At 36.9% G+C, this 26786-nt stretch overlaps 3 protein-coding genes across 5 annotated transcripts; 2 read left to right on the top strand and 1 right to left on the bottom strand.

The window, feature by feature from the left end:
• Positions 1–88: 88 nt before the first annotated feature.
• Positions 89–4023, bottom strand: LOC117412941 (dead end protein 1). Its single transcript, XM_034021585.3, has 5 exons — positions 3942–4023; positions 3715–3784; positions 2277–2397; positions 1396–1857; positions 89–989 (listed from the first exon to the last, which is right to left on the bottom strand). The coding sequence occupies exons 2-5, from the start codon at positions 3736–3738 to the stop codon at positions 406–408; spliced, it is 1191 nt and encodes a 396-aa protein (XP_033877476.3). The 5' UTR covers positions 3739–3784; positions 3942–4023; the 3' UTR covers positions 89–405.
• A 2399-nt stretch (positions 4024–6422) lies between these two features.
• On the top strand, positions 6423–13116 carry LOC117431561 (zinc finger matrin-type protein 2). Its single transcript, XM_034052610.3, has 6 exons — positions 6423–6514; positions 8580–8670; positions 9065–9188; positions 10795–10868; positions 11015–11160; positions 12871–13116. The coding sequence occupies exons 1-6, from the start codon at positions 6497–6499 to the stop codon at positions 13012–13014; spliced, it is 597 nt and encodes a 198-aa protein (XP_033908501.1). The 5' UTR covers positions 6423–6496; the 3' UTR covers positions 13015–13116.
• A 5657-nt stretch (positions 13117–18773) lies between these two features.
• On the top strand, positions 18774–26294 carry LOC131699629 (protocadherin-10-like). Of its 3 annotated transcripts, XM_058996787.1 has the most exons (5): positions 19574–19767; positions 19869–21525; positions 24130–24188; positions 24300–24409; positions 24967–26294. In XM_058996787.1, the coding sequence occupies exons 1-5, from the start codon at positions 19724–19726 to the stop codon at positions 25230–25232; spliced, it is 2136 nt and encodes a 711-aa protein (XP_058852770.1). In that variant the 5' UTR covers positions 19574–19723; the 3' UTR covers positions 25233–26294. The 3 variants fall into 3 exon arrangements, 2 of the variants coding, with proteins under 2 accessions (XP_058852769.1, XP_058852770.1); XR_009308224.1 differs by having other exon boundaries at positions 18774–21525; positions 24300–24500; positions 24967–25103; XM_058996786.1 differs by having other exon boundaries at positions 18774–21525.
• Positions 26295–26786: the final 492 nt, after the last annotated feature.

Genomic DNA, 26786 nt, shown 5'->3' on the forward strand with positions numbered 1-26786 from the left:
ATTCTGATACAGTCTGTAATTGCACACATGTAAGAAACACTTCAGTTTTTTGTATTTTTTTTTATTAAACTATATTAAAATGTACTTACAAAAACTGAACATGCAAGACAAAAAGTGAGTGAAGAACAAAGTGCAAACATTCAAAGTGCCTTATAATGTGATTGTTAAAGTAACAAAACAACCATTTTAACTTTTAAGTGTAAAAACTTTGAAATTAACAACCATATCAAACTGTATGTGTACACACCAATGAACTAAAAATACAACGCAAAGTAACACAATAATTTTAATTTAAAACAATTAAAACATGATATATTAAAATAAATCTGTAAAACCCTGAATGAAATCTTAACAAAATAGTAGCCCAAGAAATGAGCCCCCAGTTGGCTTTAAGGATATAAGGAACTACCCCACTGACAAGGCCTTTAGAATTTGGCTTGCCGCTGCCATCTTTACCTCTTCCTCAACTGTTGCTAAGCAACCCGCCAGGATTTTTACAACTCCTTCAAAAGGTAATGGTAAACCTGGAACGAACACTTGGACACGGAAATACTGGTAGCCATCTGGTCCAGTACGGAGCAACTGCATAACGTACCACGGAGAGCCAAACTGGCAGCTCATACAGAGCTGATTGAAAGAGTGAACCGCATCCAATCTCGCCTCTTTGGAGGGTTGGTTTATATTGAAGGTGTATTGCTGGTCATCATCCTGGGAGCTTGGTTTCTGATAAACTGTGGAAGAAGAGGGCCCAGACAGCATGGGTGGAACAAAACCTTCAGATAACGGGACTTCCGCTTCTAGGGGCAGCAAGGGAAGGAAGGAACTCCTCTCTGGTTTCTTACCATTGATTCTGGTGCCAACTTCAGCCTTTTTCTTCATAAAACCTGGATCGGTATCCACAGCCAGCTGCTTCTTCTTGTTCTGGGTTTTTGGTTTGACTATCTGATTGAACCATTGAACTGTGATGGAGAAGCCATACTTCTTAAATTCTAATGGAAAAGAAACAAACATAAATCAATGCTGATTGATTAAATGCTGCAACTCTGGGTTGAAAACATAACAGTTCCTGGTCTATAGACATCTGGATTGAGTTTGAGAGCTGAAAAAATCTATAGTTGTTTTACGTATTACTTATAAAAGGACTATTGGTGGTATTCCTCCACACTGCCCGGTGATACAGGCAATAAAAGTGTGTTAATGCTCACTCAGGTGTGCTTCCTCAATATGAGCAACCAATATCTTAGCATCCATCAGGTAACCAGGCTACAGGCATGACATCACAGCACACAAGTATGGATTTAAATTTAAACATTAAACTAGGACCATGGATCTACTTGGTTGTGTTATGACAACAAAACATGACTAGAAATATGTAACTTGCATAAGATTTGTTACCTTCAACTACGTCTTTCTTTGCCATTGCAGCAGCGTGATGTGACACATACTGCACAGCAGCAGAAGCTTTCCCACTCCCCTTGGGGCTGGGCTTTATTTTGAGGTCCTCCACTCCGTCTGAGAAGTTTCTGAGCAGCAACAGGAGCCTGTCTTTCTCCACAGCCCTGGGCAGCTCATCGAGGAGCAGCACCCGTTTCTCTGTGCTTTTATGCACCGTGATGCAGCATCCGTTCTGCAGCTCGTAGCGGTTAAACATTCGAATGGCTGCTTCAGCACATTCTGGGTCAGTGTACTTGGCATAGGCAAAGCCGCGATTCTGCCCACTGAAGTTCATCATGAGCCTGAACTCATAGAGCACGCCCGCCTGCTGGAACAAGGGGATGAGGCTGTCTTCATAGACATCCCGGGGGATTTGATTGATGAAAACCTCACAGCCAGAGGAAGGGGGGAATGCAGTCCAACCTGAGGAGATAAAGGTAAATAAAAAACTCTTGTTTTCCCTCGACTCCCTTGGCATGTTGTAGTTGCTTTGCATATGAGGAAACAACGTGGTATAAAACATGTTTATATTTATGAAAATTATGTTGATGTTGATTGTGAAATGTCCAAAAAAGAAAACAAATATCCATCGACCACTTTCACCGTTTTCTCTAAATCCACATTTACACAGGCAGATTCTCTCATCCACAAATAATTTTACAATACTTCAGTATAAGGTACGATTATCAATACCAAGCACAACTGCATTAACAGTTAACTAGATATATTAAAAATGCTAGCATGATTTTTGTAGTTGATATAGGTCTAATTTGTAATATTAAAACACACGACAGTGTCTTGAAAAATGTGTCAACGAAGGAATGCAAAAGAAGCACCATTACCTGGTGGAGGGCCTCCATATTTTCTCTGCCCATTTATTTGAACCAGGGAGATCCCCATTTTCTGAGTCCATGTTTCTAAGTTTGACAAGCTCTCCTGGTTTAAAACCGTAAAGATGCATTCCTGAAAAGTGGTTTGTGAATTAGGGATGCAACGATTCAGATTTTTCCAAACCCAAACCAAAAACAACATTTTAATTCTGGGCACTAAGCCTGACATTTTCAGAACCTCATCTTGGGCTTTTGCATGTACAGGATTAATATCAACACCCCTTAATTTGTATAAAGTAACATAAATCAAATGTTATCACAAGACTAACCTCATTGATTCTGACAGCCCTCACTGTCAGTGGGGACAACCGTGCTTCATACTATTTGTTGATAAAAGGCGCTGGTGCTACTAGGCATACGGAAACCGTGGTAAACATTGTTAATGTTAGATCTACGGCGCCTATGTGAAACAGAATTTCCTACTGACCTGTATAAAAAGTGTTTATTAAAAAAAGTATTTTAACAATGGGGTCTTACTTGGTGAGAGACTCAACCTATTAGGTCAAACAAAAAAAAAATACAAGCATGCCTGTCTGCAAATTTGTCATTCTATTATAGGATTTCTCGACATACAAACATCGGCCGTTTTGTTTGTAGATGTCTAGTTAATACATATTTAAGGAGCAGCTAAAACTGAGCTTAACAGTAAAACATTGATTATCCAAACAGCCCCTTATTATCCTGTCTTCCTGTGTTGTGCCCTTCTGCCCTGTTATTCAGCCCTCAAGTCTCTGGCATATTTCAGCACTGTGCGTTGTGCATTTATAACGTACAGGAGTTGTATATCTTTTTTAAGATGTTTCTTGATAAGAAGTACCCGACATTTGTTTTTAAGTAAAATAATGTAGGCTGCTTACTTTTAATAGTATCTGTTCTGCATCCACATTACAATACCCCCTTTAACAAGAGATGCATTTCAAGGGTGTTTGCACTGAGGATAAGTTCACTCTGCCAACATTTAGTTCTAATATTTCAATGTATTAAATTAATCATCAAGTACATGCAGGTTGTCAATTAGAATTAAGTATTCATAGTTTGGAAAAGATCATCTCGTCAGTTGACGACAGTAAGCCTTCATATACCCCTAACTCCCTCACGGTACACCATGCAAAATAAGTTTTTTTTTCTTCCTATAAAACTACACCATATTTTGATGGGTCAGGCACATTGCACAAGCGCTTACATGAATTATATAACAAACCCTTTCTACTATGCTTAAATAATTATGCTTTAACATATACAAACACATGTTATTGATTTGTCTTAATATAATTTTTTTAGTATTCACATTTTTGTTCAAAATAATACATGTTAAATTTTACCTTAAACGATTAAAAAAAATGCATTTAACTTTTTAACTTGTAAAATGTAAAATTTGGTCTTTGCATACCTCTGTTTGCTCTCCTTCAATCATGTTCTTTCTTAAGATGTTTTCTCCAGACAACTTGTCCTCTCTCGTCCTGTTTTGTAAAATTCCAGTTAATACCCGTGCCTCACATTTTAAAGAATTCGCTAACTTCGAGAGCGCCGCAACAACCTTATCTTATTGGTTAATTTTGGCCAGTGGGGAGCGTGTCAACAGGAACTCAAAAAAAATGTTGCCATATTAGCACTTACTTATTTGTTTATTTTTGTGATTCCCTAGTGCAGGGGTGCCCAATCCTGGTCCTGGAGGGCCTGTGTCCCCTCCTGGTTTTTGTTCCAACTGTACACTAAATTGCTTAATTGTACCAATTAAGCTTCTAATAAGTGCTTGATTGGTCCAATTAAGTAATTTAAGGGGCAGTTGGAACAAAAGCCAGGAGGACACCCGCCCTCCAGGACCAGGATAGTGCTTTAAAAGGCTCTTAAAAACAAACAAACAAAAAAAAAAAAACACAGGTGTATCAAATTGAGTGACGTAGAGTCACAACCGTTTTGACACTAATGAAAGCAGTTGCAAAAAAACGCCCATCTTCGCTCTTATGAGCTTTAAGTGTTATGTTTTACAAATACAGATATTTATAGTTGTTTCAAATATGTAACTATGTGTTGGGTTTTCTTGTTAATTAACACACGTGCTTAGACACCTGCAGTACGGACAAGGTGTTTTTAAGGTCTGTGATTGGTGCAGCCTCTTCAGAGAGACAGTGTGTCTGGAACATTTGGGGCCCCAAAGGCAAACTGTTTCATTCTGCAAGATAAACAACTAAAATGCAAACGAAAGAGTGATAGTTCGTGCACAGAATGAGTTACGGAGAACGATTGCTATATATATATATATCGTAGTAACCAAAAAATAAATTAAAAATTAAAAAAAAAAAAAAAAAACCTCGCTGTCATTCTATCAAAATACTTCAGCTGAATGCCTCCTGCTGAAGACAGTTATTAATACATGCTGCAATGGCCGAAGTCAGTGCTACCCAAACCTGGTCCTGGAGAGCCGCTATCCAGCAGGTTTTATAGGTAACCTTTAATCATCAATTTCTTAACACCTGGAACAATTTCATTGTGATCAATTAAGCAGGTGATTAATTAAATGAAGTCATTTAGAGATCATTTGGTACAAAACATGAACTACCCTTTTCAGCCCTCAATGGCAAGTCAACCAAATGGTATATTTGGCCATATTTACTAAAGTTGTGACTTTTGTAAAATACAAATAAAATAAACAGTATTTTTTTTTTGTAACTAATAAAAACATTTCAGGATATAAATTACCGTTACCAAATTGTTGGTGGCATGTTTTTTTGTTTTAAGCATTCTGGTGTGTAAATTCGGCCCATGTACCTTCTTTGGGATTACACTTAGCCTACTGCAATATTTTACAGCAGAGAAATTATATCAAGATTTGATGAAATCGACTGCTTACGCTACGGGTCCAGTTAGTATCACCAGTATATTTTTTTCATTGATAGATTTGCTGGCCAATTTGCACTGCTGCTATGGAAAATACAATTATAACCAAATTGAGGATGTTAACCATCAGAGGACATGTTTTCAAAGCATTTATTTTAAGCCAAATGCGGCTTGTTTTGAAAGCACCTAGTGGATAAATGTTGTCTTTGGCAGTTTGGCTACTTTTTACCGTCATCAGTGCAGGACTTCAATCACCACAATGCCCTGTGGTATACCACGCCCTCCTCCTCGCGCTTTTCTTTGGTCTGCAGCACAGGGAGACTATACACCGACAGTTCAGGAAAATTACATTTGACATTACCTTCTAAATAAAATAAAATAAAAAAATAATCGTGGTATGCATTTTGATCTCATCAGATAAGAAACAGCGGTGTTTGTACTGTAAATTGCGAGAACAAAAAAAACACGTTTATAATAGTACTTACGCGTGTGTGTTTAAATAAATATGTTGCACTTGTTTTTGTAATGTATATTTAAGTCTTAAATGTAAGTACTTTTTTTGGAAGGGGGGGGGGGGTGGTGGTGCCATTTTTGGCTGGTTTAAAAAACACAATTTGCTACGTTCTGGCTGGGTAGTTTCAAAAAATGGCAGCGCTGATCAGGTTGTGTAAAGTGCTTTTTCTCAAATAAGTGCAGCACTTTTTTTCATAATAGTCTAAGCAAAAACAACAGCAGAGGAGCATATACAAACCGCACATAATAATATCTATTATTTACTATTTATATTGTGAGTGACCCCTAATAAGTGTGGATATGATGGGTTGGCTGTAATGAGTATGGTTGTCTACCTATTACGTATTTTAAGAATCTTTAACTTTCAGGTTTCTGAATGGACAATAGCCACTTAACAAAATCAATCTAACATATTTGAATATGCCGTCATGCTGTTTTGGTAGTTTGAATCCTGTGGTCTTTAGTAATTCCCAGTTATTTGTCATCTATTTTGGGCTGCAAGAGTGGATTTAGAAGCAACGGATAAATCAGAAACACGCCAGAATATCAGCAAGCAACAATGCCAAGCTACATAATGCAAATTAATTTCATTCTCAAATGATATGGTTGATGGTATGCACTTTTGCTACAATAATGTAAATGCAAAAGGTGTATTTAAAACAGGAATCGGTTGTTAATCAGAAGGGAGAAATGTATTTGTTCAGACTGAACCCTAATAAACCATAAATATCCAGTGCAGCTCCTGGTTTAACTCAAGATATCTATGGTCTTCGTGTCGTTACTTCCGGTAGTTTTGCGACAGCAGTCTGGTTGCTTTCAAAATGGCGTCCGGCAGTGGGGTTTGTGTTTGTTATTGTGTTTATTTGTTGACTGACTAATACGATATATAATCATAATATTTTGTAATTTATCGACGTTTCTAGTTAACAATTGAATGTAGTATTTGCTCAAAACATCTAAATATGTGTAGACAAAATGAACACGTTTAGTTTGCAAAATCCAGTATTTACATCTTCCTGGCTGGTTTAGTGGCACTGCAGCAAGCACAATTGCAGTTAAATAATATTCAGTGTCTATGGGTGCGTTGCACAGTAGTACCACATTTACTCCACTTGCTGAGCCTAACGGGGATTAGGTGAGCTTCATTCACTTGCTGGAGTAATGGCTGTGGTCACAACAAAGATCCACATTAAATCTGTGGATTATACGTTAGTCCTGTGAAGTTAAGAGACTCACTAGTCTGATTGCGTTTATTTGCCCCCCTTTTCTCAATTGCTTGCTAATCTTGACGACTGTGTTCTTTACGTTCCTCGTGTCTGTATTACATCGCTCAGGAATAATGTATATTCTTGAAATTCTCAATGCAAACTATGCATATTATTAATTGCATTTTGCATATCAAACCAATATTGAAAATACGAATGTACCAAACAGCGTTTATCTTGCAGGGTAGTATAAATCATTACTTGTATGCACGCGGAGCACAATTGAGATGTGTAGATTGCCCTGCGAATATACGCTATTATTTACATTACAGCATACCCATGGTGTAGATCGGTTACCTTTTTATGACAGATGCTATTTGTTTAAGTGTCGTTGATGTTAAAATAGATACTGGGGAGAAAAAAAAAATTGAGAATGTAAATCTACGTAAAAGAGGATATATGTGGTCAAATGATATATGCGCTACAGCGCACAGAACATGTTTCTTCTAAAATTCTGGTTTATATTTGCTTTATAGTGGTAAATGGGTTAGTTCCCATGACCAGGCTAACTTGGTCCACGTGATCCGATCAGCTAAACGAATTGACTTTGATTGGTACGCTGCAATTAGGACTCATTTTGTTCAGTTTCTTGGGATTTTCTAGTCTCAAAGTTAGTCTGTTTCAAGTGGACTAAACCAATGGTACCTGCAATTTAACCAAAATTGTCTGGTCTAACTTCGTTGTGATTGCTTGTTTGACTTTTGAAGTTTCTTGACAATAGTAATATACCATCTGCGTGCAGATCTTATGTCATTTTTATACCACTAGTCACAAAACTATGTTTAAAAAATTAGAATTTCAAATAAAATGTATCTTATAATTCTGTATTTTGTTTCTTAAAGCAGTGAAGCCGAATATATATATATATATATATATATATATATATATATATATATATATTCGGCTTCACTGCTTTTTGTAAATCCTTACTTTCATCCCAGAAAAACTGGTATATCCTCCCACTCTCACAGAACAGCTGCCTGGGATTGAGAATAGGTTTTTGTCCAATCTGTTTGGTTGGTGTTTGGATTAAAAAAAAAAAAACAGAAAAAAAAGAAAAAAGAAAAAACAAAACCTATTGTGCTGTGTACATGAGAACTTAAATATGGGCAGCAGTGTGGAGTAGTGGTTAGGGCTCTGGACTCTTGACCGGAGGGTCATGGGTTCAATCCCCGGTGGGGACACTGCTGCTGTATCCTTGAGCAAGGTACTTTACCTAGATTGCTCCAGTAAAAACCCAACTGTATAAATGGGTAATTGTATGTAAAAATAATGTGATATCTTGTAAGTCGCCCTGGATAAGGGCGTCTGCTAAGAAATGAATTATTAGAAATGAAATGAAATAAACAGTATGAATAACTCCATACTTCAACCCTGAAAGGCGGGGGAGCCTGTTGTATCGCAAGCCCCTTCTGCCTCGACTTCGCCAGGGTGGGCGAGGGTCAGGCTTTCCTGCTGCATGACCAAGCTCATTAATGCTGTGCTTGAAAATATATCTCTACGGGAAGATTGGGTCTAATACCAAAAATCTCATCCTGATAGCTTTGAATGTGATATAAGGACTCTATCAGAAGTTGAGTTTAGGGTTGTAGGGATTAAGTTTGGCATACATTTAATTTTGTTTTTCTTTTAACATAAGGCAAAAAATGACTTCCGAAGGAAGTGGGACAAAGAGGAGTATGAAGAGTTAGCTCAGAAGCGCTTGACAGAAGAAAGAGAAAAGAAAGATGGTAAGTATATCTTGGCAAACGAATGGTGGGTTTTAACAAATATGCTTTTGATATTTCACCATTTAGCAAAATTGTGTTATACAGAGGGGAGGCATATTTAGAATAAGCATTGTATATAGTGGTGAGTTCAAGAGATTGTATAGTGTACCTGCTATTTGCCTATTGAAAAAGTAAATGGTTTCATGCTAATATATATTATTTGGACTGTTTATTAATAGCATTTAACATTCTGCGATTTAATATGTAACCGGGTTTCTGAAACCAGCAGTATCATGTTCCTCTATATCTCTATCAATGACATTGTAATGGTATGTTAGAACCACATGTAGGCCTGCCTCTGTTTAATTAGAAATGCATTGTTCCTGATCTGGAAACTTTTCATGGCTTCTTTCAGGCAAACCTTTCCCTCCCGTTAAGCGGGAGCTTTTACGGCACAGGGACTACAAGGTGGACCTGGAGTCGAAGCTGGGGAAGACCATTGTTATCACCAAAACTACCCCTCAGGCTGAGATGGGAGGGTATGTTATTTACTGTCTTTAAGGACCACCAACTAGCCCTAGTAGTGGTGCATATTCCAAGCCATAATGCACTAAATAGGGCAGGAAACGAATGCAGTTTTTTATTGTCAATAAAACAGATCATACATAAAGTAAAATTACGGAATGAGTTTATTATAAAAGTCACAATATTCTGTATTGTATTAGGTTAAGGGAGTTGGAAATTCTATTGGTTAATCTCAAGTTTTCAGTGTGTCTAGAGGTCTGCTTGGGCCTAAATTTAAAACCCAACAAATCCGAACCCGACCCCAGTCTGAGACCTTTGAAATATTTGCATACCCGACCTGAACATCTCCACAAATATATCCCAAACATACGCGATTGAAACTAAGTACCTTCAGTGTAGAGTATTCCCGGTTTCCAGTTAAAACGTAAAGAAAGAAACAAAAAATCACCCTCAATTAATCCTCTCTCATTTACTTCCTTTAATCCAACACTGCATGATTTTAAAAGAAGACAACAACTTTGTTATCATAAATAGCCACACAGAAGATGCTCTTGCAAATTCGCATACTCATTTTGGACAAGCCTATATCATATCAAACCGCTAAATTTAAGGTTCAACAACAAATATTACACCAAACTATGGCATTTAAAACAGCTACAGGACAAATACATCCCCTTTCAGTGTGCCGCTGCAGAGATGAATTTCCCATCTTTTTGCTGTCATATTTCAGTAATATTTTGCAAGATTTGCATTGTACAAAGCCACATGGACGTTTTTTATTGCTGAATACAAATATGTCCTAATTTTTCCAAACAGTGGATTTAGACATACTCTTACCAGCAGCGGAACGCTCCACAGCTACACATTCTCCAGTTGATTTTTTTTTTATAACTCTGTCAGCCTATATACAGATGAACCCGCTTTTATATCATGATTGCCGTGCAGGCATCATTTGTGATGTAAAGCGGGTCATGATCTAAACCGAGTTTCACGTTTGCCTATCACAGCACATTATGAGTGCCAGGGGAAAAAAGACGGTGAATCACTGTTTTAATACTGTACATTTAGTCGTTCTTTACATGTAAACACGTGCATATAGTTTACTACAGGACAAATGCGTTTTGTATCATTAACTGGAATGAAGCAGTTTGTGTCATTATCTAAAAAAAGGCATGAGTTGTCAATTGATGAGAGCTATCAATTAGGCGTTGCACTTGGTGGTTTTTTTGTGTGTATTTGTATAAGACTGACTTAAAATTTGGTGACTTTGGTGTTTTGTAACTGAACTTTATCCCGTTAAAGCCCCAGACAGACACAGACAGACAGACACGGGAGCAGTATGCACTACGCAGTAGAGTAATTGTCAGTACCACAACGTAGGCTATGTGCTTGAATATAATTTACATATGTGGCCAAATGTTTTGCTTCACCTAGTAGAATATTAGGATGCAGACATTTTGATGTTTTGTTTAATGGTATCTCAGAAGTCTACAATAGTAGTACAGTATTTCATGTTAGATTTCGAAATGTCACAGTTTTCAATTTTTGGAAAACTACAAGCGATATGTAATTTTTAATAACCCCCCTTTTCTGCCTGTTTTTTTTTTTTTTTTTTCCCAGATATTACTGCAATGTCTGTGATTGTGTGGTTAAGGATTCTATTAACTTTTTGGATCATATCAATGGCAAAAAACGTAAGTATGAGTTAAGGTGTGTGTTGCTTTTTTGAAGGTGTTAAGTGACTAGCCAAGTGTAATGATATTATTTAATGCCAAAAGCAATACAAATAAGATGTGCTGTAATTCATTAAGCTAGAACATTGTGTGCGTTTACCTTTCAGATCAGAGAAACTTGGGCATGTCAATGAGGGTGGAACGATCGTCTCTGGATCAGGTGAAGAAAAGATTTGAGGCAAACAAGAAGAAGATTGAGGAAAAACAAAAAGAGTATGACTTTGAAGAACGAATGAAGGAACTCCGGGAGGAGGTAAGAAGCCAGTCTGGGGGCTCCGAATACATTGAACATGGAGGAGTCTGAATTTATATTGAACACCTTAAACAACTTTCAAAATGAGAGGCATTTACTGCAACTGTGTACATTTTGCTATTTTAGAGCTTAATTTTACTGCAAAAGATGTTTATCTTTACAGAATGTTTGGGGCTAGATTGTTACTACAGTTAAGTATTATGAAACTTAAGGTGTACATTTATTTTTTATTTTTTAAAAATCTCAAGATTAAAAGCTCTATGTGGGGTATATATTTCTACTGTTTAGTACGGTTGGAGCAATAATCAATAATATTGATAATTCCGAATTTTTTTCAGCAATAATTTGATTGCGTTGAAAAATTATCGATAATCATAATTATTGTCCGTGACCCAATGAAGCAGGAAGCAGCTCTGCATTGAGCAGTAAGCGCCACTGAACTGTGTGTGAGGAGTAAAACATGATCTGTGTGAGCACTGCGTACATTGGGAAGTTAAGCATTGATTTTAAACAATATGCTTAAGCTTTAGCTTTACGTCATGGTTTCATTTTTATAATAAGTTGTACACTGGCAAAGCATGACTGGTATTCCAACATAAAAACACAAATTGTTGTTTGTATAATTAAATAGCGAGCTTACTGTAAAATTACTGTAGAAAAGAGGAACTTTTGACTATTAAACATTTTGACACAGGATTTTTTTTTTTTGAATGTAATTGAAAAAAGAAAAGAAGAAAAAAACATATGGCACATATTTAATATAGCCTAAGCAAAATTGTTGCTTCTTTATTTTAAACTACAATGGCGTTGCTATTCTAAAAATGGGTAGCTGCATAAATAGAAGAGGGTTAACTTTTAATGGAAGGAGAGGCAGTTTATTTTATTAAACTGTCTGCATACAAGCAGCCAGGTGCAGGTGCAAAACTCACTATGTTCCAAATAGTATACAGCTCTGTATACAGACACGCACACACACACAAAAACCTAGTGTGATTCTCTTAATGGCAGATTCGCCACGCAAGTAAAGAAAACAAATGCTTCCAGGTAACGTTAGCAATTTTGTTTAGTTATAGTAATACATTTGGTGGCACTTTTTTTTCAATGAAAGTAAACCTTGAATTAAAATAAATGTTTAAATAAGAAAAAATATATATTATATAGGAAAACTGCATAATTTATTAATTACAATAGGTGTATTTTTATACTCATGTTTGTTCTGGGCCAAAATTTATAAAACTCGGCACATATACCGTCTAGTTTTTATTTCTTCTAAAATCAGGTGACTTAGACTGCCGGTTGTCATGCTGCTCAAGTATAAAGTAGATCAATTACAAGAATTTTTAATATTTTATTTATTTGGCCGATAACCACAATTATCGTGATAATTTACAGACGATAATCAGTAGCTGAAATTTTCATTATCGTCCAACCCTACTGTATATTTAGGAAAGATGTGCTGCCCATGAAGCCACATGTTTGCTTGACTAGATCCCAGTTTTGGCTTGACTGGTGCAATTACATCTGATCCATTCGTGGTAAAGGAAGCACACAGAGAACTGGAGATGTTTGCTTAGCTGAATAGGTCCTGGGTACAGCTTGCTCTGTAAGCTCAATGAATAATGTTGTCCTGTCCCTGGGAGTATTATTGGATGACTGGATTGATACAGGGAGAGCATTTCCTAATGTACTTGTTATTCATTTCACTGACAGGAGGAGAAAGCAAAGGCATACAAGAAGGAAAAGCAGAAAGAGAAAAAGCGCAAGGCTGATGAAGATCTCAATTTTGAGGAAGACGATGAAATGGCCGCAGTTATGGGATTCTCAGGATTTGGCTCCTCAAAAAAAGGCCACTGATTTGACCTCTACCCCCCACTCCCTGCTTCTTTTTTCTTTCTTTTTTTATAGCCTTGATGCACATCCTCTTCTGAACCATGAATAAACCTTACTTTTTTAATATATACAAGAAGTCATTTTTAGTCCTCAGTACTGTATCCCAGCATCTGTCGATTCCTGTTATACAAGGAACATGAATGTGTGTGGGGCTGGGGCTGGGGTTGGGGATAAAATAATGGACTGAAGTACATAAGTATAAGTTTGCTTTTTATTTTGTCTTTAATTTTTGGAAACACATTTGTCAATTGCTCGTTCACAATAACGTTTGTGTTAAAGTGTAATAACAGCAGAAGCTGTCGACAAACATCACTATAGGAGGCTGTGTGGTCCGGTGGCTTGTAACCAGGAGGTCCCCGGTTCAAATCCCAACTGACTCGCTGTGTGACCTTGAGCAAGTCGCTTCACCTCCTTGAGCTCTGTCTTTCGGGTGAGACGTTGTTGTAAGTGACTTTGCAGCTGATGCATAGTTCACACACCCTAGTCTCTGTAAGTCGCCTTGGATAAAGGCTATTACTAAATAAACCAATAATAATAATAATAATAATAATCTCTGTAATCCGTCAAGTACATATTCAAACCTCCGCTAAAAAAAACCTTTTCTGCTGGCTCTTTACAGTACAGGTAGTTTGGGCATTAATGGGTTAAAATGGTCTTTCCTTGTGTAAACAAGTCTTCAGTGGCATATTGGTTATAGCATGAGGTTTATTATCTGCTCCTCCAGCGGTGCCGGTGTCGCACAGTGGTTACTTAACGCGAATACAAACAGTTGCTCCCTAATGTCTCAGGATCGTACGCTGCAGGGTCTGACCACAGGCGCTGTCTGACGGTTTATTTCTTATAAGAACTTTTATTTTAACGGTTAACATACACGTGTTTATGTGTACAGATTAGTTTTTTTAATTTGTGTTTGCAAGAACATTAACACATTGTTCGAGTTTAAATGGAGCAGAACTGGTGCTGCACTATAAATAACTGCTGAGTTTTTCTCCAGCAGAATTAAGAACGACGGGGGTCACCCAAATATCATTTTTAAAATATACCTGACAATTTTCCATCCCATTTCTGTTCAGAATTGTATGAGTATTAAACGTGTAGTTCAAAGTCTGGAAGGTTGTCAGCTATTTATGAAATAAACTGTCGTTTGAACAAAGCTCATACCCCAAACCAGGAACTTACACTGGCTTATGAAAAACGTACTTTAAAAAAGTGCCCACAATAATTTTATAATAGTGTTTACTTTAGACGCACAAAAAACACATCTGTTTCCAAGATAATTTCTGATATGAACAAAAAGTATATCAAAAAAGCTATTTATTTATTTATTTATTTATTTATTTATTTATTTATTTATTTATTTAATGAAAATGTAATTAATAAAAAAGAAAGGTAACAGACACTGTTGCAATACAAGTGAATTATGTTTTTATCTATAGTACCGGAGTCCGTTCTTGCAGAAACGTCATTATAGCTAACGGTGTTATAAAGCCATTTACGTGCTAAAATACTTGCGCCGGCTTAGCTCAGTGGTTACTTCAATTGAAAATTGTTTCGATCCTCATCTCTCGGAGTCTATCCTGGAGGTTCTAACCACGGGCGCTGCCCGGCGTTTTTATATTGGCTACATAGATTTTTATTTTGGTCGAATTTTCCTAATTTATTTATATTTTGACCCTAAGAGGCAAATACAATTGTTACGGTGCTAATTGAGAAAGAAAAATCAAACAGAAACGATTAAATAACTCTTTCTTTTGGGACCTTTCAATAGAATGACTCCACTTCCAAAGACTGTGACTGATTATTTTAACTGCTGTTCACATAAAGGACAGTAGGGGTCACCCAATGATCATGTTTGAAGGTAAAGGGATTAAAAAAAAAAAGGTTTATATATATATATATATATATATATATATATATATATATATATATATATATATATATATATATATATATATATATATATATATAAATAATTGTACTTTTATAATAGTACTTACTTTAGACGCACATCTGTTTCCAAGATATAATGTGTAAAATAATACTTTAGGTTGTGTAATCTGTTCCATAAGATTCTTCAACACTGATTTACACTGTGGTTAAGATCAATCTGTATAGAGGCACTGCTACCAGACTTGCTGATTGAAATTCCTTTGAGTGAAACCTCTGACGTGTCTCTACAACTCCTACTGAGTGCTTCCACCCGTGAATACACGACTTCCTGTGACCATGTCTCTCTTTTTCTCATTAAGTAAAACATAAAAATGTTAGGGACACTGTTGCAGCCCATGTGACGTCTTACAAGTAAACACGAATTAAGTTTTTTTTTTTTTTTTTACATCTATAGTACCACAACCATTCCCCTCTTGCAATCAGTATAGCTGACGCTGTTATAAAGCCATTTACTCGCTCGAGCACCCGCGCAGGTTTAGCTCAGTGGTTACTTCGATTGAAAATGGTTTCGATTCTCATCTCTCGGAGTCTATCCTGGAGGTTCTAACCACAGACGCTGCACGGCGTTTTTATATTGGCTACATAGATTTTTATTTTGGTCGAATTTTCCTAATTTATATATATTTATATATATATAAAATTGTACTTTTATAATAGTAGGGGAGACCGGGGTTGGTTGTCACAGTGCTCATAACTATGACACTAGATGGTGCAGGCAGGTGATACTGACACTGAAACGTGTGTTCTATTATCTGGAACTCAACCATCTTGTAATTTGAGGTCAATTCCATCTAACATAAAGGTTAGCACATATTTCATTTTTTTCATACCCAAAGTAAAAAATGTATATCTTGTTATTTATGTTATAACTCTTAGTAATATTGGAGTTAGTTTGAACTGATGGCCATGTTAAATAGAACCAGATACGGGCTATCTTTTGTTGTTAAAAACAAAACCAGTAGGTTCTCCCAGTAGTACTGAGAGAATTACATTATCATGTAAAGTCGGGTTGGGGCAGGTTGTCTCATAGTTTTTGGGGTTGGTTGTCAGTAAATCCTATAGGAAGAAGTCTTATATTTTTTTCTTTCTACTTTTTTTACACCAACATGTGGGATATGTCACCATATAATGCTGTTCGGTTCTGTGGAGGCTGTGATATTTTTTTTTTGTAGCATGGGTCAACATTTCAAATATATATAGGTCTATATTTTTTATGTCCACATAAGTAAAAATACAACTTTTTCTGTCATTGTACACAGTAAAAATGTTATTTAAAAACAAAAACAAAAACATGTTGCATTATTGTCTACTGTAAAACCAAGAACATACTTTGTGACAACCAACCCCATATCGCGTGACAACCAACCCCAGTATGGGGCAGGTTGTGACAGATGACCGGCGCATTTTCAACCGTCTAAATATCATATTTGGAATAAAGTTACGCTGAAATTAAACAAAACAAAACAAAACAAAAAAAAAACCAAAACAAAACAAAACAAAACAAAACAAAACAAAACAAAACAAAACAAAAAACACCAATTTGTACGTGAAGAGTTATTCTTCAATATAAAGAGGAACAGAACCTCCCAGAATGTTACCAGATTGAGGAAAATAATAAAGAGTAAAAAGTGTGACAACCCGGTCTCCCCTACTTACTTTAGACGCACATCTGTTTCCAAGATACACATTATTGTGTAAAATAATACTTTAGGTTGTGTAATCTGTTCCATAAGATTCTTCAACACTGATTTACACTGTGGTTAAGATCAATCTTAAAGCCATTTACTCGCCAGTATAAAAACCACGCGCGCTGCCCGGCGTTTTTATACTAGCTACATAGATTTTTATTTTTGGTCGAATTTTCCTAATTTATATTTTGTCCCTAAGAGGCAAATACAATATGAAGGAAATTGAAGCTGGAAAAAAAAGCAATTTCATATGATCCAGTTTCTATGTGTGCAACAACGCATTCCTAGAGAGTCTTCTGTAGCCTTGGTAACATCACGTAATTTCCGGACAAGTCGTTTAAGAAGCCCGAATTAAACATTTGGAATAAATCTGGACGTTAATTTTATATTTTTAATAGAATCACTAAACTTTGAATGATTTCTGTTTTTATTTTCTCCTGCAGAATCTCAGAGACCAATGTGTTTATAGTTATATCGTTTACAATTCCTTATTATGGATAACAGATGTATACCTCCAGTTTCAAAAAGATGTACAAAAGTTGTATGTCTTATGTTGTCTTTTCTGTTAAATAATATTGCCTAAAGCTCATAAATTGCAAAAATCTCTTAAATTCTTGAAAAATTATACAAGTTTAACAAAAATCCACTAGATGTCGCTCAATGATAATATTTGATTCGTACACATACTAACGATAGGGATTTTTCACAATTTAAATTACGTAAACAAATTCGTGTTATTTCCCACGCTCCATAGGCATAGGAAAACTAAGGACAAAGATACAGCTTTGACAATCGAGGCTGAGTGAAAAACAACAGCGAATAACAGTTCGAGATACTGTTTAAGTTTAAGATAACTGTGATAAAATCAGGTTTATAGAATAAAGAAAAGATCGATTCTATAGGATGTCATGCGTTGACATTTGCTTCTGCTAGCACATTGAGATATACCGGTAATCATGTCTATTTAGCTATATTTCTTTGACAATAGACTGGAGAGAAGAGCCGACTCTGTAATTCAACCAAGTGTAGCGAGCATCGGAGAAGCACTGTTACATCTAGCATAGAGAGCGGGGATTATTTATCAAAATAAATAAATAAATAAATAAATAAAACTAAAACATTTGTATTTATCTGTTCGGGTATGGCTGATCCCGGATAGCTATACTGTAATCCCCCTCTCTGTTAATTAAAAAGAACAGGAACCCAATGAAAACCGTGTTTTACAAAATGTAATCATTTCTGTAAAAGCTTAACCATCTGCTGGAGGTTAAGTGTCTGAGCAGATTGTGTTTTATGGTTATTTAAACCAGGGTTTTTTTTGGTTTGTTTTTTTACTTTCTTCAGTTTTCTGTGCTGACCACAGACGTTTCCAATGGAGACAATCGGTATATTGTGAGCGGTATATGACACATTGCTCTGTTAATTAATGTGCAGTCAGGTGCCAGGACACCTACCGCTTGCTGACTGACAGTGATTCTGTTTCAACTGTTATATGATATGAGGGGATTACGCTATAGACAACAGGCTGCAACACTCGAATAAAAAGAACCCCTTACACTGTCCCTCTCTTCCGCCAATAATAACGTGTCAATGCTTGTTGCAAAAGTGGATTTAAAAATTCCTATATCGCCGATCGAGCGTAAAAGAAAGATAACATAATGTATATAAAGTGATTGACGCTTTGAAAAAAAAAAACGGTGTGAAATGCATCACTTTAGAAAAAAAAGATTAATCCAGATTGTCAACTGTGAGTAAGTCAATTAACACAATCCTGTCATACAGAACTAGAACTGCTTGAATTTGATCATTTTATTTTTAAAAATAACATACAGAAACGTTTGTGATCATCACAGATGGTTATACACGCCATTGGTTTAAACAGTAAAGATGAATATTAAGTGTCATTGCAGATCTTAACATGTACTGTTGTGCAGAAGAGGTTAAAATGCCCGTACTGAAATTACTGCAGAAGCGCTGATGTCTCTGTCCTCCAATACGGTACTGAATAACAACTCTGTTCCTCCCCCATCAGCGCTTCCAAAATGCCTAATACAGTGAAAAATCAAAGACAAAGTATCACACACACTCACACACGACTGGTGGAACAAGAAGACTGGAGAACTGCAAAGAGACCGTTCGGCATATTGGAACTGGAAAGTTTTGTTTGTGTTTATTTTTATTTGGGAATTGCAATTTCCTCTCGCGCCTTTACGCAAGAACCACTTCTATTTTCGAGAAAAAAAAAGTTTTAAAACCATCATTTCTATCATGCTCATTTTAAAAACAGAGCAATAAGACGCTTCAAGACTGTGGATTTTAAATAGCTGCAATGGACCTGACAACTTTGAAAATAAAATGGACTTTGGGAAGGCAAGTGGTGTGTCTTGTTTTGTTAACTTGTGTCTTGGGTTTAGTTTCTGGTCAGATACGTTACTCAATACCAGAGGAATTAGAGCACGGAGCTTTTGTTGGCAATATAGCTGAAGACTTGGGCTTAGATGTTGCCAAACTTTCCGCTCGCCGATTCAGAATTGTTTCTGGTGCTAGGAAACAGTACTTAGAAGTGAATTTAGAAAATGGAATTTTATTTGTGAATGAGAAAATTGACCGGGAAGAACTGTGCGAACTAAGTCCGACTTGTTTTTTGCACTTGCAAGTTGTAATCGAAAACCCACTGGAACTGTTTAGAGTGGAAGTAGAGATTTTGGATGTGAATGACAATGCTCCCAGTTTTCCCTGGAACGAGTTCGTTCTGGAGATCACAGAGTCAGCGGCTCCGGGCTCCCGGTTCCCGCTGGAGAGCGCACAAGACCCTGACGTGGGTACTAACTCTCTCCGCACGTACCTACTCAGCTCCAACGAGCATTTCTCCCTGGATATTCAGACACGGAGTGACGGCAGTAAATTTGCAGAGCTGGTGCTTGAGACGCCCCTGGACAGAGAGCAACAAAAAACCCATCAAGTGGTGCTGACAGCTGTAGATGGAGGGATGCCAGAACGATCTGGCACAGCACAAATCACTATTAGTGTCTTAGATGCGAACGATAACGTGCCTGTTTTTGACCAATCTTCCTATCGGGTGAGTTTGGTGGAAAATGCCCCAAGGGGTACACTGGTTATCAAACTTAATGCCTCAGATGTGGACGAGGGTACTAACGCGGAGACGTATTTTTCTTTCAGTGGCCACGTCCCCTTGAAGGTGCGGGAACTCTTCAGTGTAGATTCACACACCGGGGAGATAAGAGTCAAAGGTATCGTGGATTTTGAAAAATCCAGCATCTATGAAATGTATGTGCAAGCCAAAGATAAGGGTCCATCTGCCGTGGCTGTGCATTGCAAAATACTGGTTGATATTCTTGATATAAACGACAATGCACCAGAAGTTATTTTAACTTCGGTGTCCACACCTGTTCAAGAGGACTCACCTCCCGGGACCGTAATAGCTGTCATCAGTGTCATGGATCGGGATTCAGGGAACAACGGCAACGTAGACTGTGCGATTCCTAATAATGTCCCTTTTCAATTACATTCGTCTTTCAAGAACTATTACACTCTAGTTACCAGTGCATTTTTGGATCGGGAAACTGTCTCAGAATACAATATTACTGTCACAGCAAGAGATCTGGGTTCACCTCCTCTGTCCACTAAGAAAACAATCTTAGTCCAAGTCTCAGATATAAACGATAACGCTCCACGATTCGTGCAACCATCATACACAGTGTATGTGACTGAGAATAATGCCCCCGGGGCTTCGATTTGCTCGGTGACTGCCTTTGATCCTGATTCGAATCAGAATGCTTATCTGTCGTACTCTATTCTGGGGGGCCAGATTCAGGGCATGCCCGTGTCTACTTATGTTTCAATCAACTCAGACAACGGCAATATCTACGCGCTGCGCTCCTTTGACTACGAGCAACTTAGAAACTTTCAAATTCGAGTTCAAGCCCAAGACGCAGGCTTCCCACCTCTTAACAGCAACGTTACTATCAACGTTTTTGTTCTGGACCAAAACGACAACGCCCCGGTTATTGTTTCCCCTTTACCAAAAAACGGCACGGTATCCACGGAGATGGTACCCAGGTCCGTTGACGCTGGCTACCTTGTGGCAAAAATAACTGCGTTAGATGCAGACGCTGGGCAGAACTCACGTCTTTCATATCAGGTTCTGCAGTCTACAGATCCGGGGCTGTTCAGCGTAGCTCTGTACACAGGAGAAATCAGGACAATACGCAGATTTATGGACAAAGATGCCACAAGGCAAAGGCTAGTCATTTTAGTCAAGGACAACGGTCAACCCCCCCTTTCAGCCACTGTTTCCATCATCTTATCAGTGGTTGACAGTGTGCCAGAAACCCTTTCTGATTTCAGCGACCCTGCTCTGAGCCAGGACTCCCCCTCTAACATACCTCTATACTTAATCATTTCTTTAAGCTCCATTTCATTCATATTTCTGGTGGCTATAATTGTCCTAGCAGCCATAAAATGCTACAAGGACAGACATTCCACGAGGGGATACCGCTTATCCTCGACTTGCTGTGGTTTCAGATCCGAGGCGTCTACTGAGGTGTTTCAAAAATCCAACATTAACCTTCAGATATCGTCCGGATCCAAGGTGCCCACCAGCTGCGTGGAAGTCAATGGAAACGGACCCCTTTCTCAAGCGTATTGTTACAAAGTGTGTTTGACCCCGGAATCGGCCAAAAGTGACTTTATGTTTCTGAAACCTTGCAGCTCAGCGACACCCAGGAACAATGCTAAAGGTACCGATAACTTGGCGACAGGCTGGGGCGGACAGAACCACAACCACACTGTAAATAAGCGTGGTACACCCAACGAGGTAAACATGTATATATATATATATATATATATATATATATATATATATATATATATATATATATATATATATATATATATAGTATGTGTGCATGCATGTACAGTATGTGTGTATGTATGTATGCCACGGATAGACAAACAGATACGGACAAATCTATCTATCTGTCTATCTATAGTTTTTTTTTTATCCTATTATTGATCTGAAATAGTTTTAGATGTATTTTATATATATAAAAAAAAAAAAAAAAACATTTTTAGTGAATTATTAACTCTGGAGTTCAAGATACATGCTGTCTGGGAGATTGGGAGTTCTATAAAGAACCACACGGCTACTATCGAGATTCCTCTGGAGCCCTTATTGTAGTCAGGGTATATGTACTGACTAATAAAGGGTTCTATGTAATGGGTGCTAAAGAACTCAGTGATCGGATTTAGAATGGGGGTTACAAATGTGATAGGCTGCTTCATATTTGGAACCCTTAGGTGTTCCATTTGTAACATCACATTATGGAACACCGAAGTATTCTATTTAGAACCCCTTGGCTTCATATTGAACCAATTATATATAGAACCCCGACTGTTCTGTATATAAGAATGGTTATAGAACTGAAAGACCAGCAGAGTCTCGCAGTTCCATATAGAACGCCTAGGAATCTTAGTTTTTTTTTTCTGAGAGTGTATGCAAAAATAATAAAAAAGGAGAAATCTTACACTACATTGTGTTGCTAAATAACAGGATTATGTATCGCAGTCATGTGCAATTATTAGGATGGATATCACGGAGTGCCAGCACTTCACTCACACACATTGTGTTGCTTAGTATTACAATTCTATCGTACACACGGATGCATTCATCTTAATTAGTTCAAACATTACACTAATAATTTTATAGCAGATTCTGCTGGATTTTTTTTTTGTAGTTTTCCCCACATTTTTTAAGTTTATATTTCTAAATAACACGCAACATATACACAACACAATTAAATGATAAAAAGGAGCAATTTACAAAGATCTGTACCATTCAATTCCGCTAGATGGCAGCAGCAGCCTGCAAATACATTGTGGAAAACTTTTTTTTTTAAACTCATTTCTTTCCTGTTCTGTTTCAGAAATCAGAGGTTGTCTAATTCAATGAGTTGCTGCTATTTCAATAATACCATACATACAGTTGATGTTAATTAATAGACCGGCCTTGGGCGGTGAAGGTAGGGGTATGTTTTAAAAGCTCAATTAAAACAATATTTTGCAGATAACTGTACAGTAATTCGAGTAATTCGAGTCTAACGTAAATGCACACCAGTTTGCGCTCAGTGACTCAAATATATATATATATATATATATATATATATATATATATATATATATATATATATATATAATTGCATTTAAACTGCTAGAAACATTTACGGTTCAACAGATACAATTTTCCTTCCACAATGTAATTAGAAAACCGTATGTTATTTTTTCCTTATCTTTATTTTACCAGATATCCTAAAATATGCGACCCTATTAAATTCCTTTTCAACTAACAATTTGCCTGACATTCATAGCAAGTAAAGCACAAAGGGACAAGGGTGATCTCATTCAAACGGAAAGGCAATTATTATTTTTTCTCTTTCATTTGACACAGCATATGCATTAGGGAGATAACCCACACATAATAATAATAATAATAACAAATTTTAGCAGCCACAAGAAAATTATTTTTAGTTCTGTTCAGCTTCCCCAAAAGCAATCTGTCATTAAAATACTGGCTCCTGGTACATTAACTCATTATCAAACGACCCTGCTGAAAAAAAAAAAAAAAAAGTATTTTTTTAACACAATTATTATTAATTCCCTGGTCTGTGAGGATTCTTTTGAAGATTTTACGCTACTTGTTTCATCCTGGTGATTTTAATTGGTTTTACATGGATTCAGCAAGGTATTTTGCATGCTGATTTTGTAATAAGCTTACACCACATCTCCCTTGTTAGCTGCTGTAAGTGAATTAATAGAGCATGGAATCTTCATTATGTGGCTAGGTGGAAAATGAAGAAAAGAAGCAGCATCTGGGGCTATACGTGTCTTCACGCCCCCCTAATGTGTAACCTCTGTTCAAAGAAAAATACATTGCATCGAGGGTATACCCGAGGGACCAAAGCACCTCTGAAAGTAATCGAGCATCGCAACAACAATTCTGAACAGTAGAGGGCAGTCGAGTTATATACGACTATCATTTGATGTGTGCTCAATCTGTAATTTTTGCCTGGGGACGTATTTGATGCGCACACAGAGCCATTTTTTATGTATTTTTCCAATAATGTGTAATTAATATTCCGTTTAGGGTTTAGTGCTATAGGGTGAAACCGATCTGGTGGAATAAGAAACAATACACGATATAGCCATCACAAAAAGACACGGCTTCATATACAGGAATATCTATCTATCTATCTATCTATCTATCTATCTATCTATCTATCTTCCTACCTACCTACATACATTTGTTAGCTAAACTGCTAATAAATACATAACAGCATTTTTACAAAATGCTGTTATTATTATTATTATTATTATTATTATTATTATTATTATTATTATTATTATTATTATTATTATTTTGCAGATAAAGCAACCTAACAACGACTGGCCGTTATCAAAGACCCAGAACTCTGCATTAAAAGGGTACGCTTTTAATTCATTCATTTGCTGCGTTAATTGTCTATTGTTTATCGTACCTTGCGTTACTTTATGATAACCTACGTGTGGTGAATGTATTGATTTCATCTTTCACAGCTACAGCTCGATGAATATGGACGGAACTCTTATCCGGAAAGCGATTCAGAGAGAATCCGAACATTTTGTGGCTGGTGGTCAGTACTGGACTTGGGGAACCCACATGCGGGGTACGTGAAATACGTCAGTCCTTCAGCCTTTCGTCATTCGCTGGATACACTTCATGTCCAAAGCAAAAACCTCCATTCTGTAAATATTTACGTGAGTGTATCAATTCTATTTTCTATCTTCCCTCCATAATCAAGCACACACATACGCTACATAGGCCTGCACAACAGGCTTTACACTGCCTACAACCACGCATGCCATTTAATTAATACCAGCTTCCACCAGCACTCTTCAGTTTTGGCCTACATAATACATTATAGTCATAATGGAGGTTCAGTGTTTTTAATAGTTGGATATATTGAAGTGCCAGTACACACTGTTAGTTGGTATCTGCACTGAGTAGCTGTTCTGTTTTATTTTGTACTTTGAGTTCGCTTGGTGAAAAACTCTTACCTTTGGTGCAATGGAGGCCTAAAGTGTTACATAGAGCTCTTGCATAAGAGCACCAGGTTTAGTTCAGTACAGTAAATAAATACACTACATTAAATAACTACGCATTACAATCATTATTATTATTATTATTTAAAAAAAAAAAAAAAAACACTTTGCTTTCCAACAGATTATATGATGCCCTCCCCAGCCATCGGGCTGACCGATCTGGCTTGGACTCCTAGATATGGGCCCCAGTATCAGCTTCACCCAGCCCCTGATTATCAGCACAACGTATACATCCCTGGCACACCGACATTACAGACCACCAGCAAGCCAATGCAGCTCAACGACTTAGACGTTAAGAATTCCTTCTCCACCTTTGGGAAGAAAAAGAAGTTCACATCAAATTATGACCCCAAAGAAGATGGGATCATAAACAATGACCTGTTTTAACAAATGATGTAGCTTATTTTGAAAGGCTGTTTTTTTAATGCACAAATGTAACAAAACTGTACAGAGTTGCTCGTCGATGACGCAGTTTACAATCAAAGCACTATGGTGTATTATAATCATGTGATGTCATTTTTACTCGAGAAGCAGCACGTCTGGAAACAGTACTTTAAAATAGCTGTGTTTGAGTTTCTCTAGTGTTTTGCACATATTGATGCACAGGCAAAGACTGAGAAGATCTGCAAATATGGTACTATGGGAAATGCACTAAAACTGGCCTAATTTATGGTGTCAATCTATTAATAATAATAATAATAATAATAATAATAATAATAATAATAATAATAATAATAGACAGTGGTACTGTTGTATTGACATCCTCATCCTCATAAATGTTAATTCTGATTAAATGTTTTACAACTGGGGTGGAAGCATCAATGTATCTGATCCACAGTTCAGACTCCAGTTGTAACCGTTGTTGGATCAAGTGGAGTTTGGTGAAAAGATGACAGTCCTCAAGTACTGAGAAGGCAAGCCTGATTTATGCAAAGGCTTGTACATGTTTTGAGAGATAGAAAGGAAGCCATACAACATTTTTATTAAGATGAGTGGATGTCAGTATTTATGGTCAATACTTTTCTTTGCTAAATGCGTTATTGTTAATTTGTATCATGGACTAATGGTAATTGGGGAGTTGTCATTGTAAGTTAATTAGCTAAATGTGTTTCTGAACATTAAGGTGCTGATATGGGCACTATATCAAGTCTCCAGCCATTTGTTGTAAAATTCTACATATTACCTTTAAATTGCGCTATAGTATAATCCTGTGTGGTCTTTGCCTGGTACGTATAACTTTGAAGCTACTCTACCTGTATTCTAGGACATGAACAGATACTTATTTTGAACACTGTTATGGTAGAGGAGTCCAGTAATGTTAAGCCATTGTCATATGCACAAAGCAGCCTTTAGGACCAGTTATGCACAAATAGAAGTGGAATATTTGGCATGAAGTGTGCGTCCTTGTAAATTAATTTTCAAATAAAATGTTTTGTTTTTTGTATTGTACTTGAGAAGCGTTATGCAAATCAAACACACATTCCTAGATTTGATATATACATGTTTGCTGCTCATACTTTTCTTACAGTGTTTGATAAGCACACAGAACTCATACCCTCACCATAAGGGGAAAGGAAGTGTACGTTCACTGTAGTGCTGCTGTGTCTTGGTGTTAACTGTAATGCTCTGTAGTTAAACTGTCTGTTCATTATACTTTCTCATAAGGCCTTGTGTTGCCCATTTGTTTTCTGTTTGTTTAAAGACTCCAATTTTCCACTGGCTTTACACAAGTTTCCTCACCCTGCATGTAACGCTATGATCCCTAGGGTACTATTGTTCCGTCTTATGAAGGGGTTCTCCAGGTTATGGCGAAGCAAAACACATTTTGTTAGATTGATATAATTGTATTAAAAACATGCAGTATAGAGATACTAACTAATTTACAGACCAAATGCATACATGTTGAGGCACTGTGAACCCTGGTCACAAAGCATGAACACA

The sequence above is a fragment of the Acipenser ruthenus genome, chromosome 23 (genome assembly GCF_902713425.1).
Source record: "Acipenser ruthenus chromosome 23, fAciRut3.2 maternal haplotype, whole genome shotgun sequence".
Classification (NCBI taxonomy): domain Eukaryota; kingdom Metazoa; phylum Chordata; class Actinopteri; order Acipenseriformes; family Acipenseridae; genus Acipenser; species Acipenser ruthenus.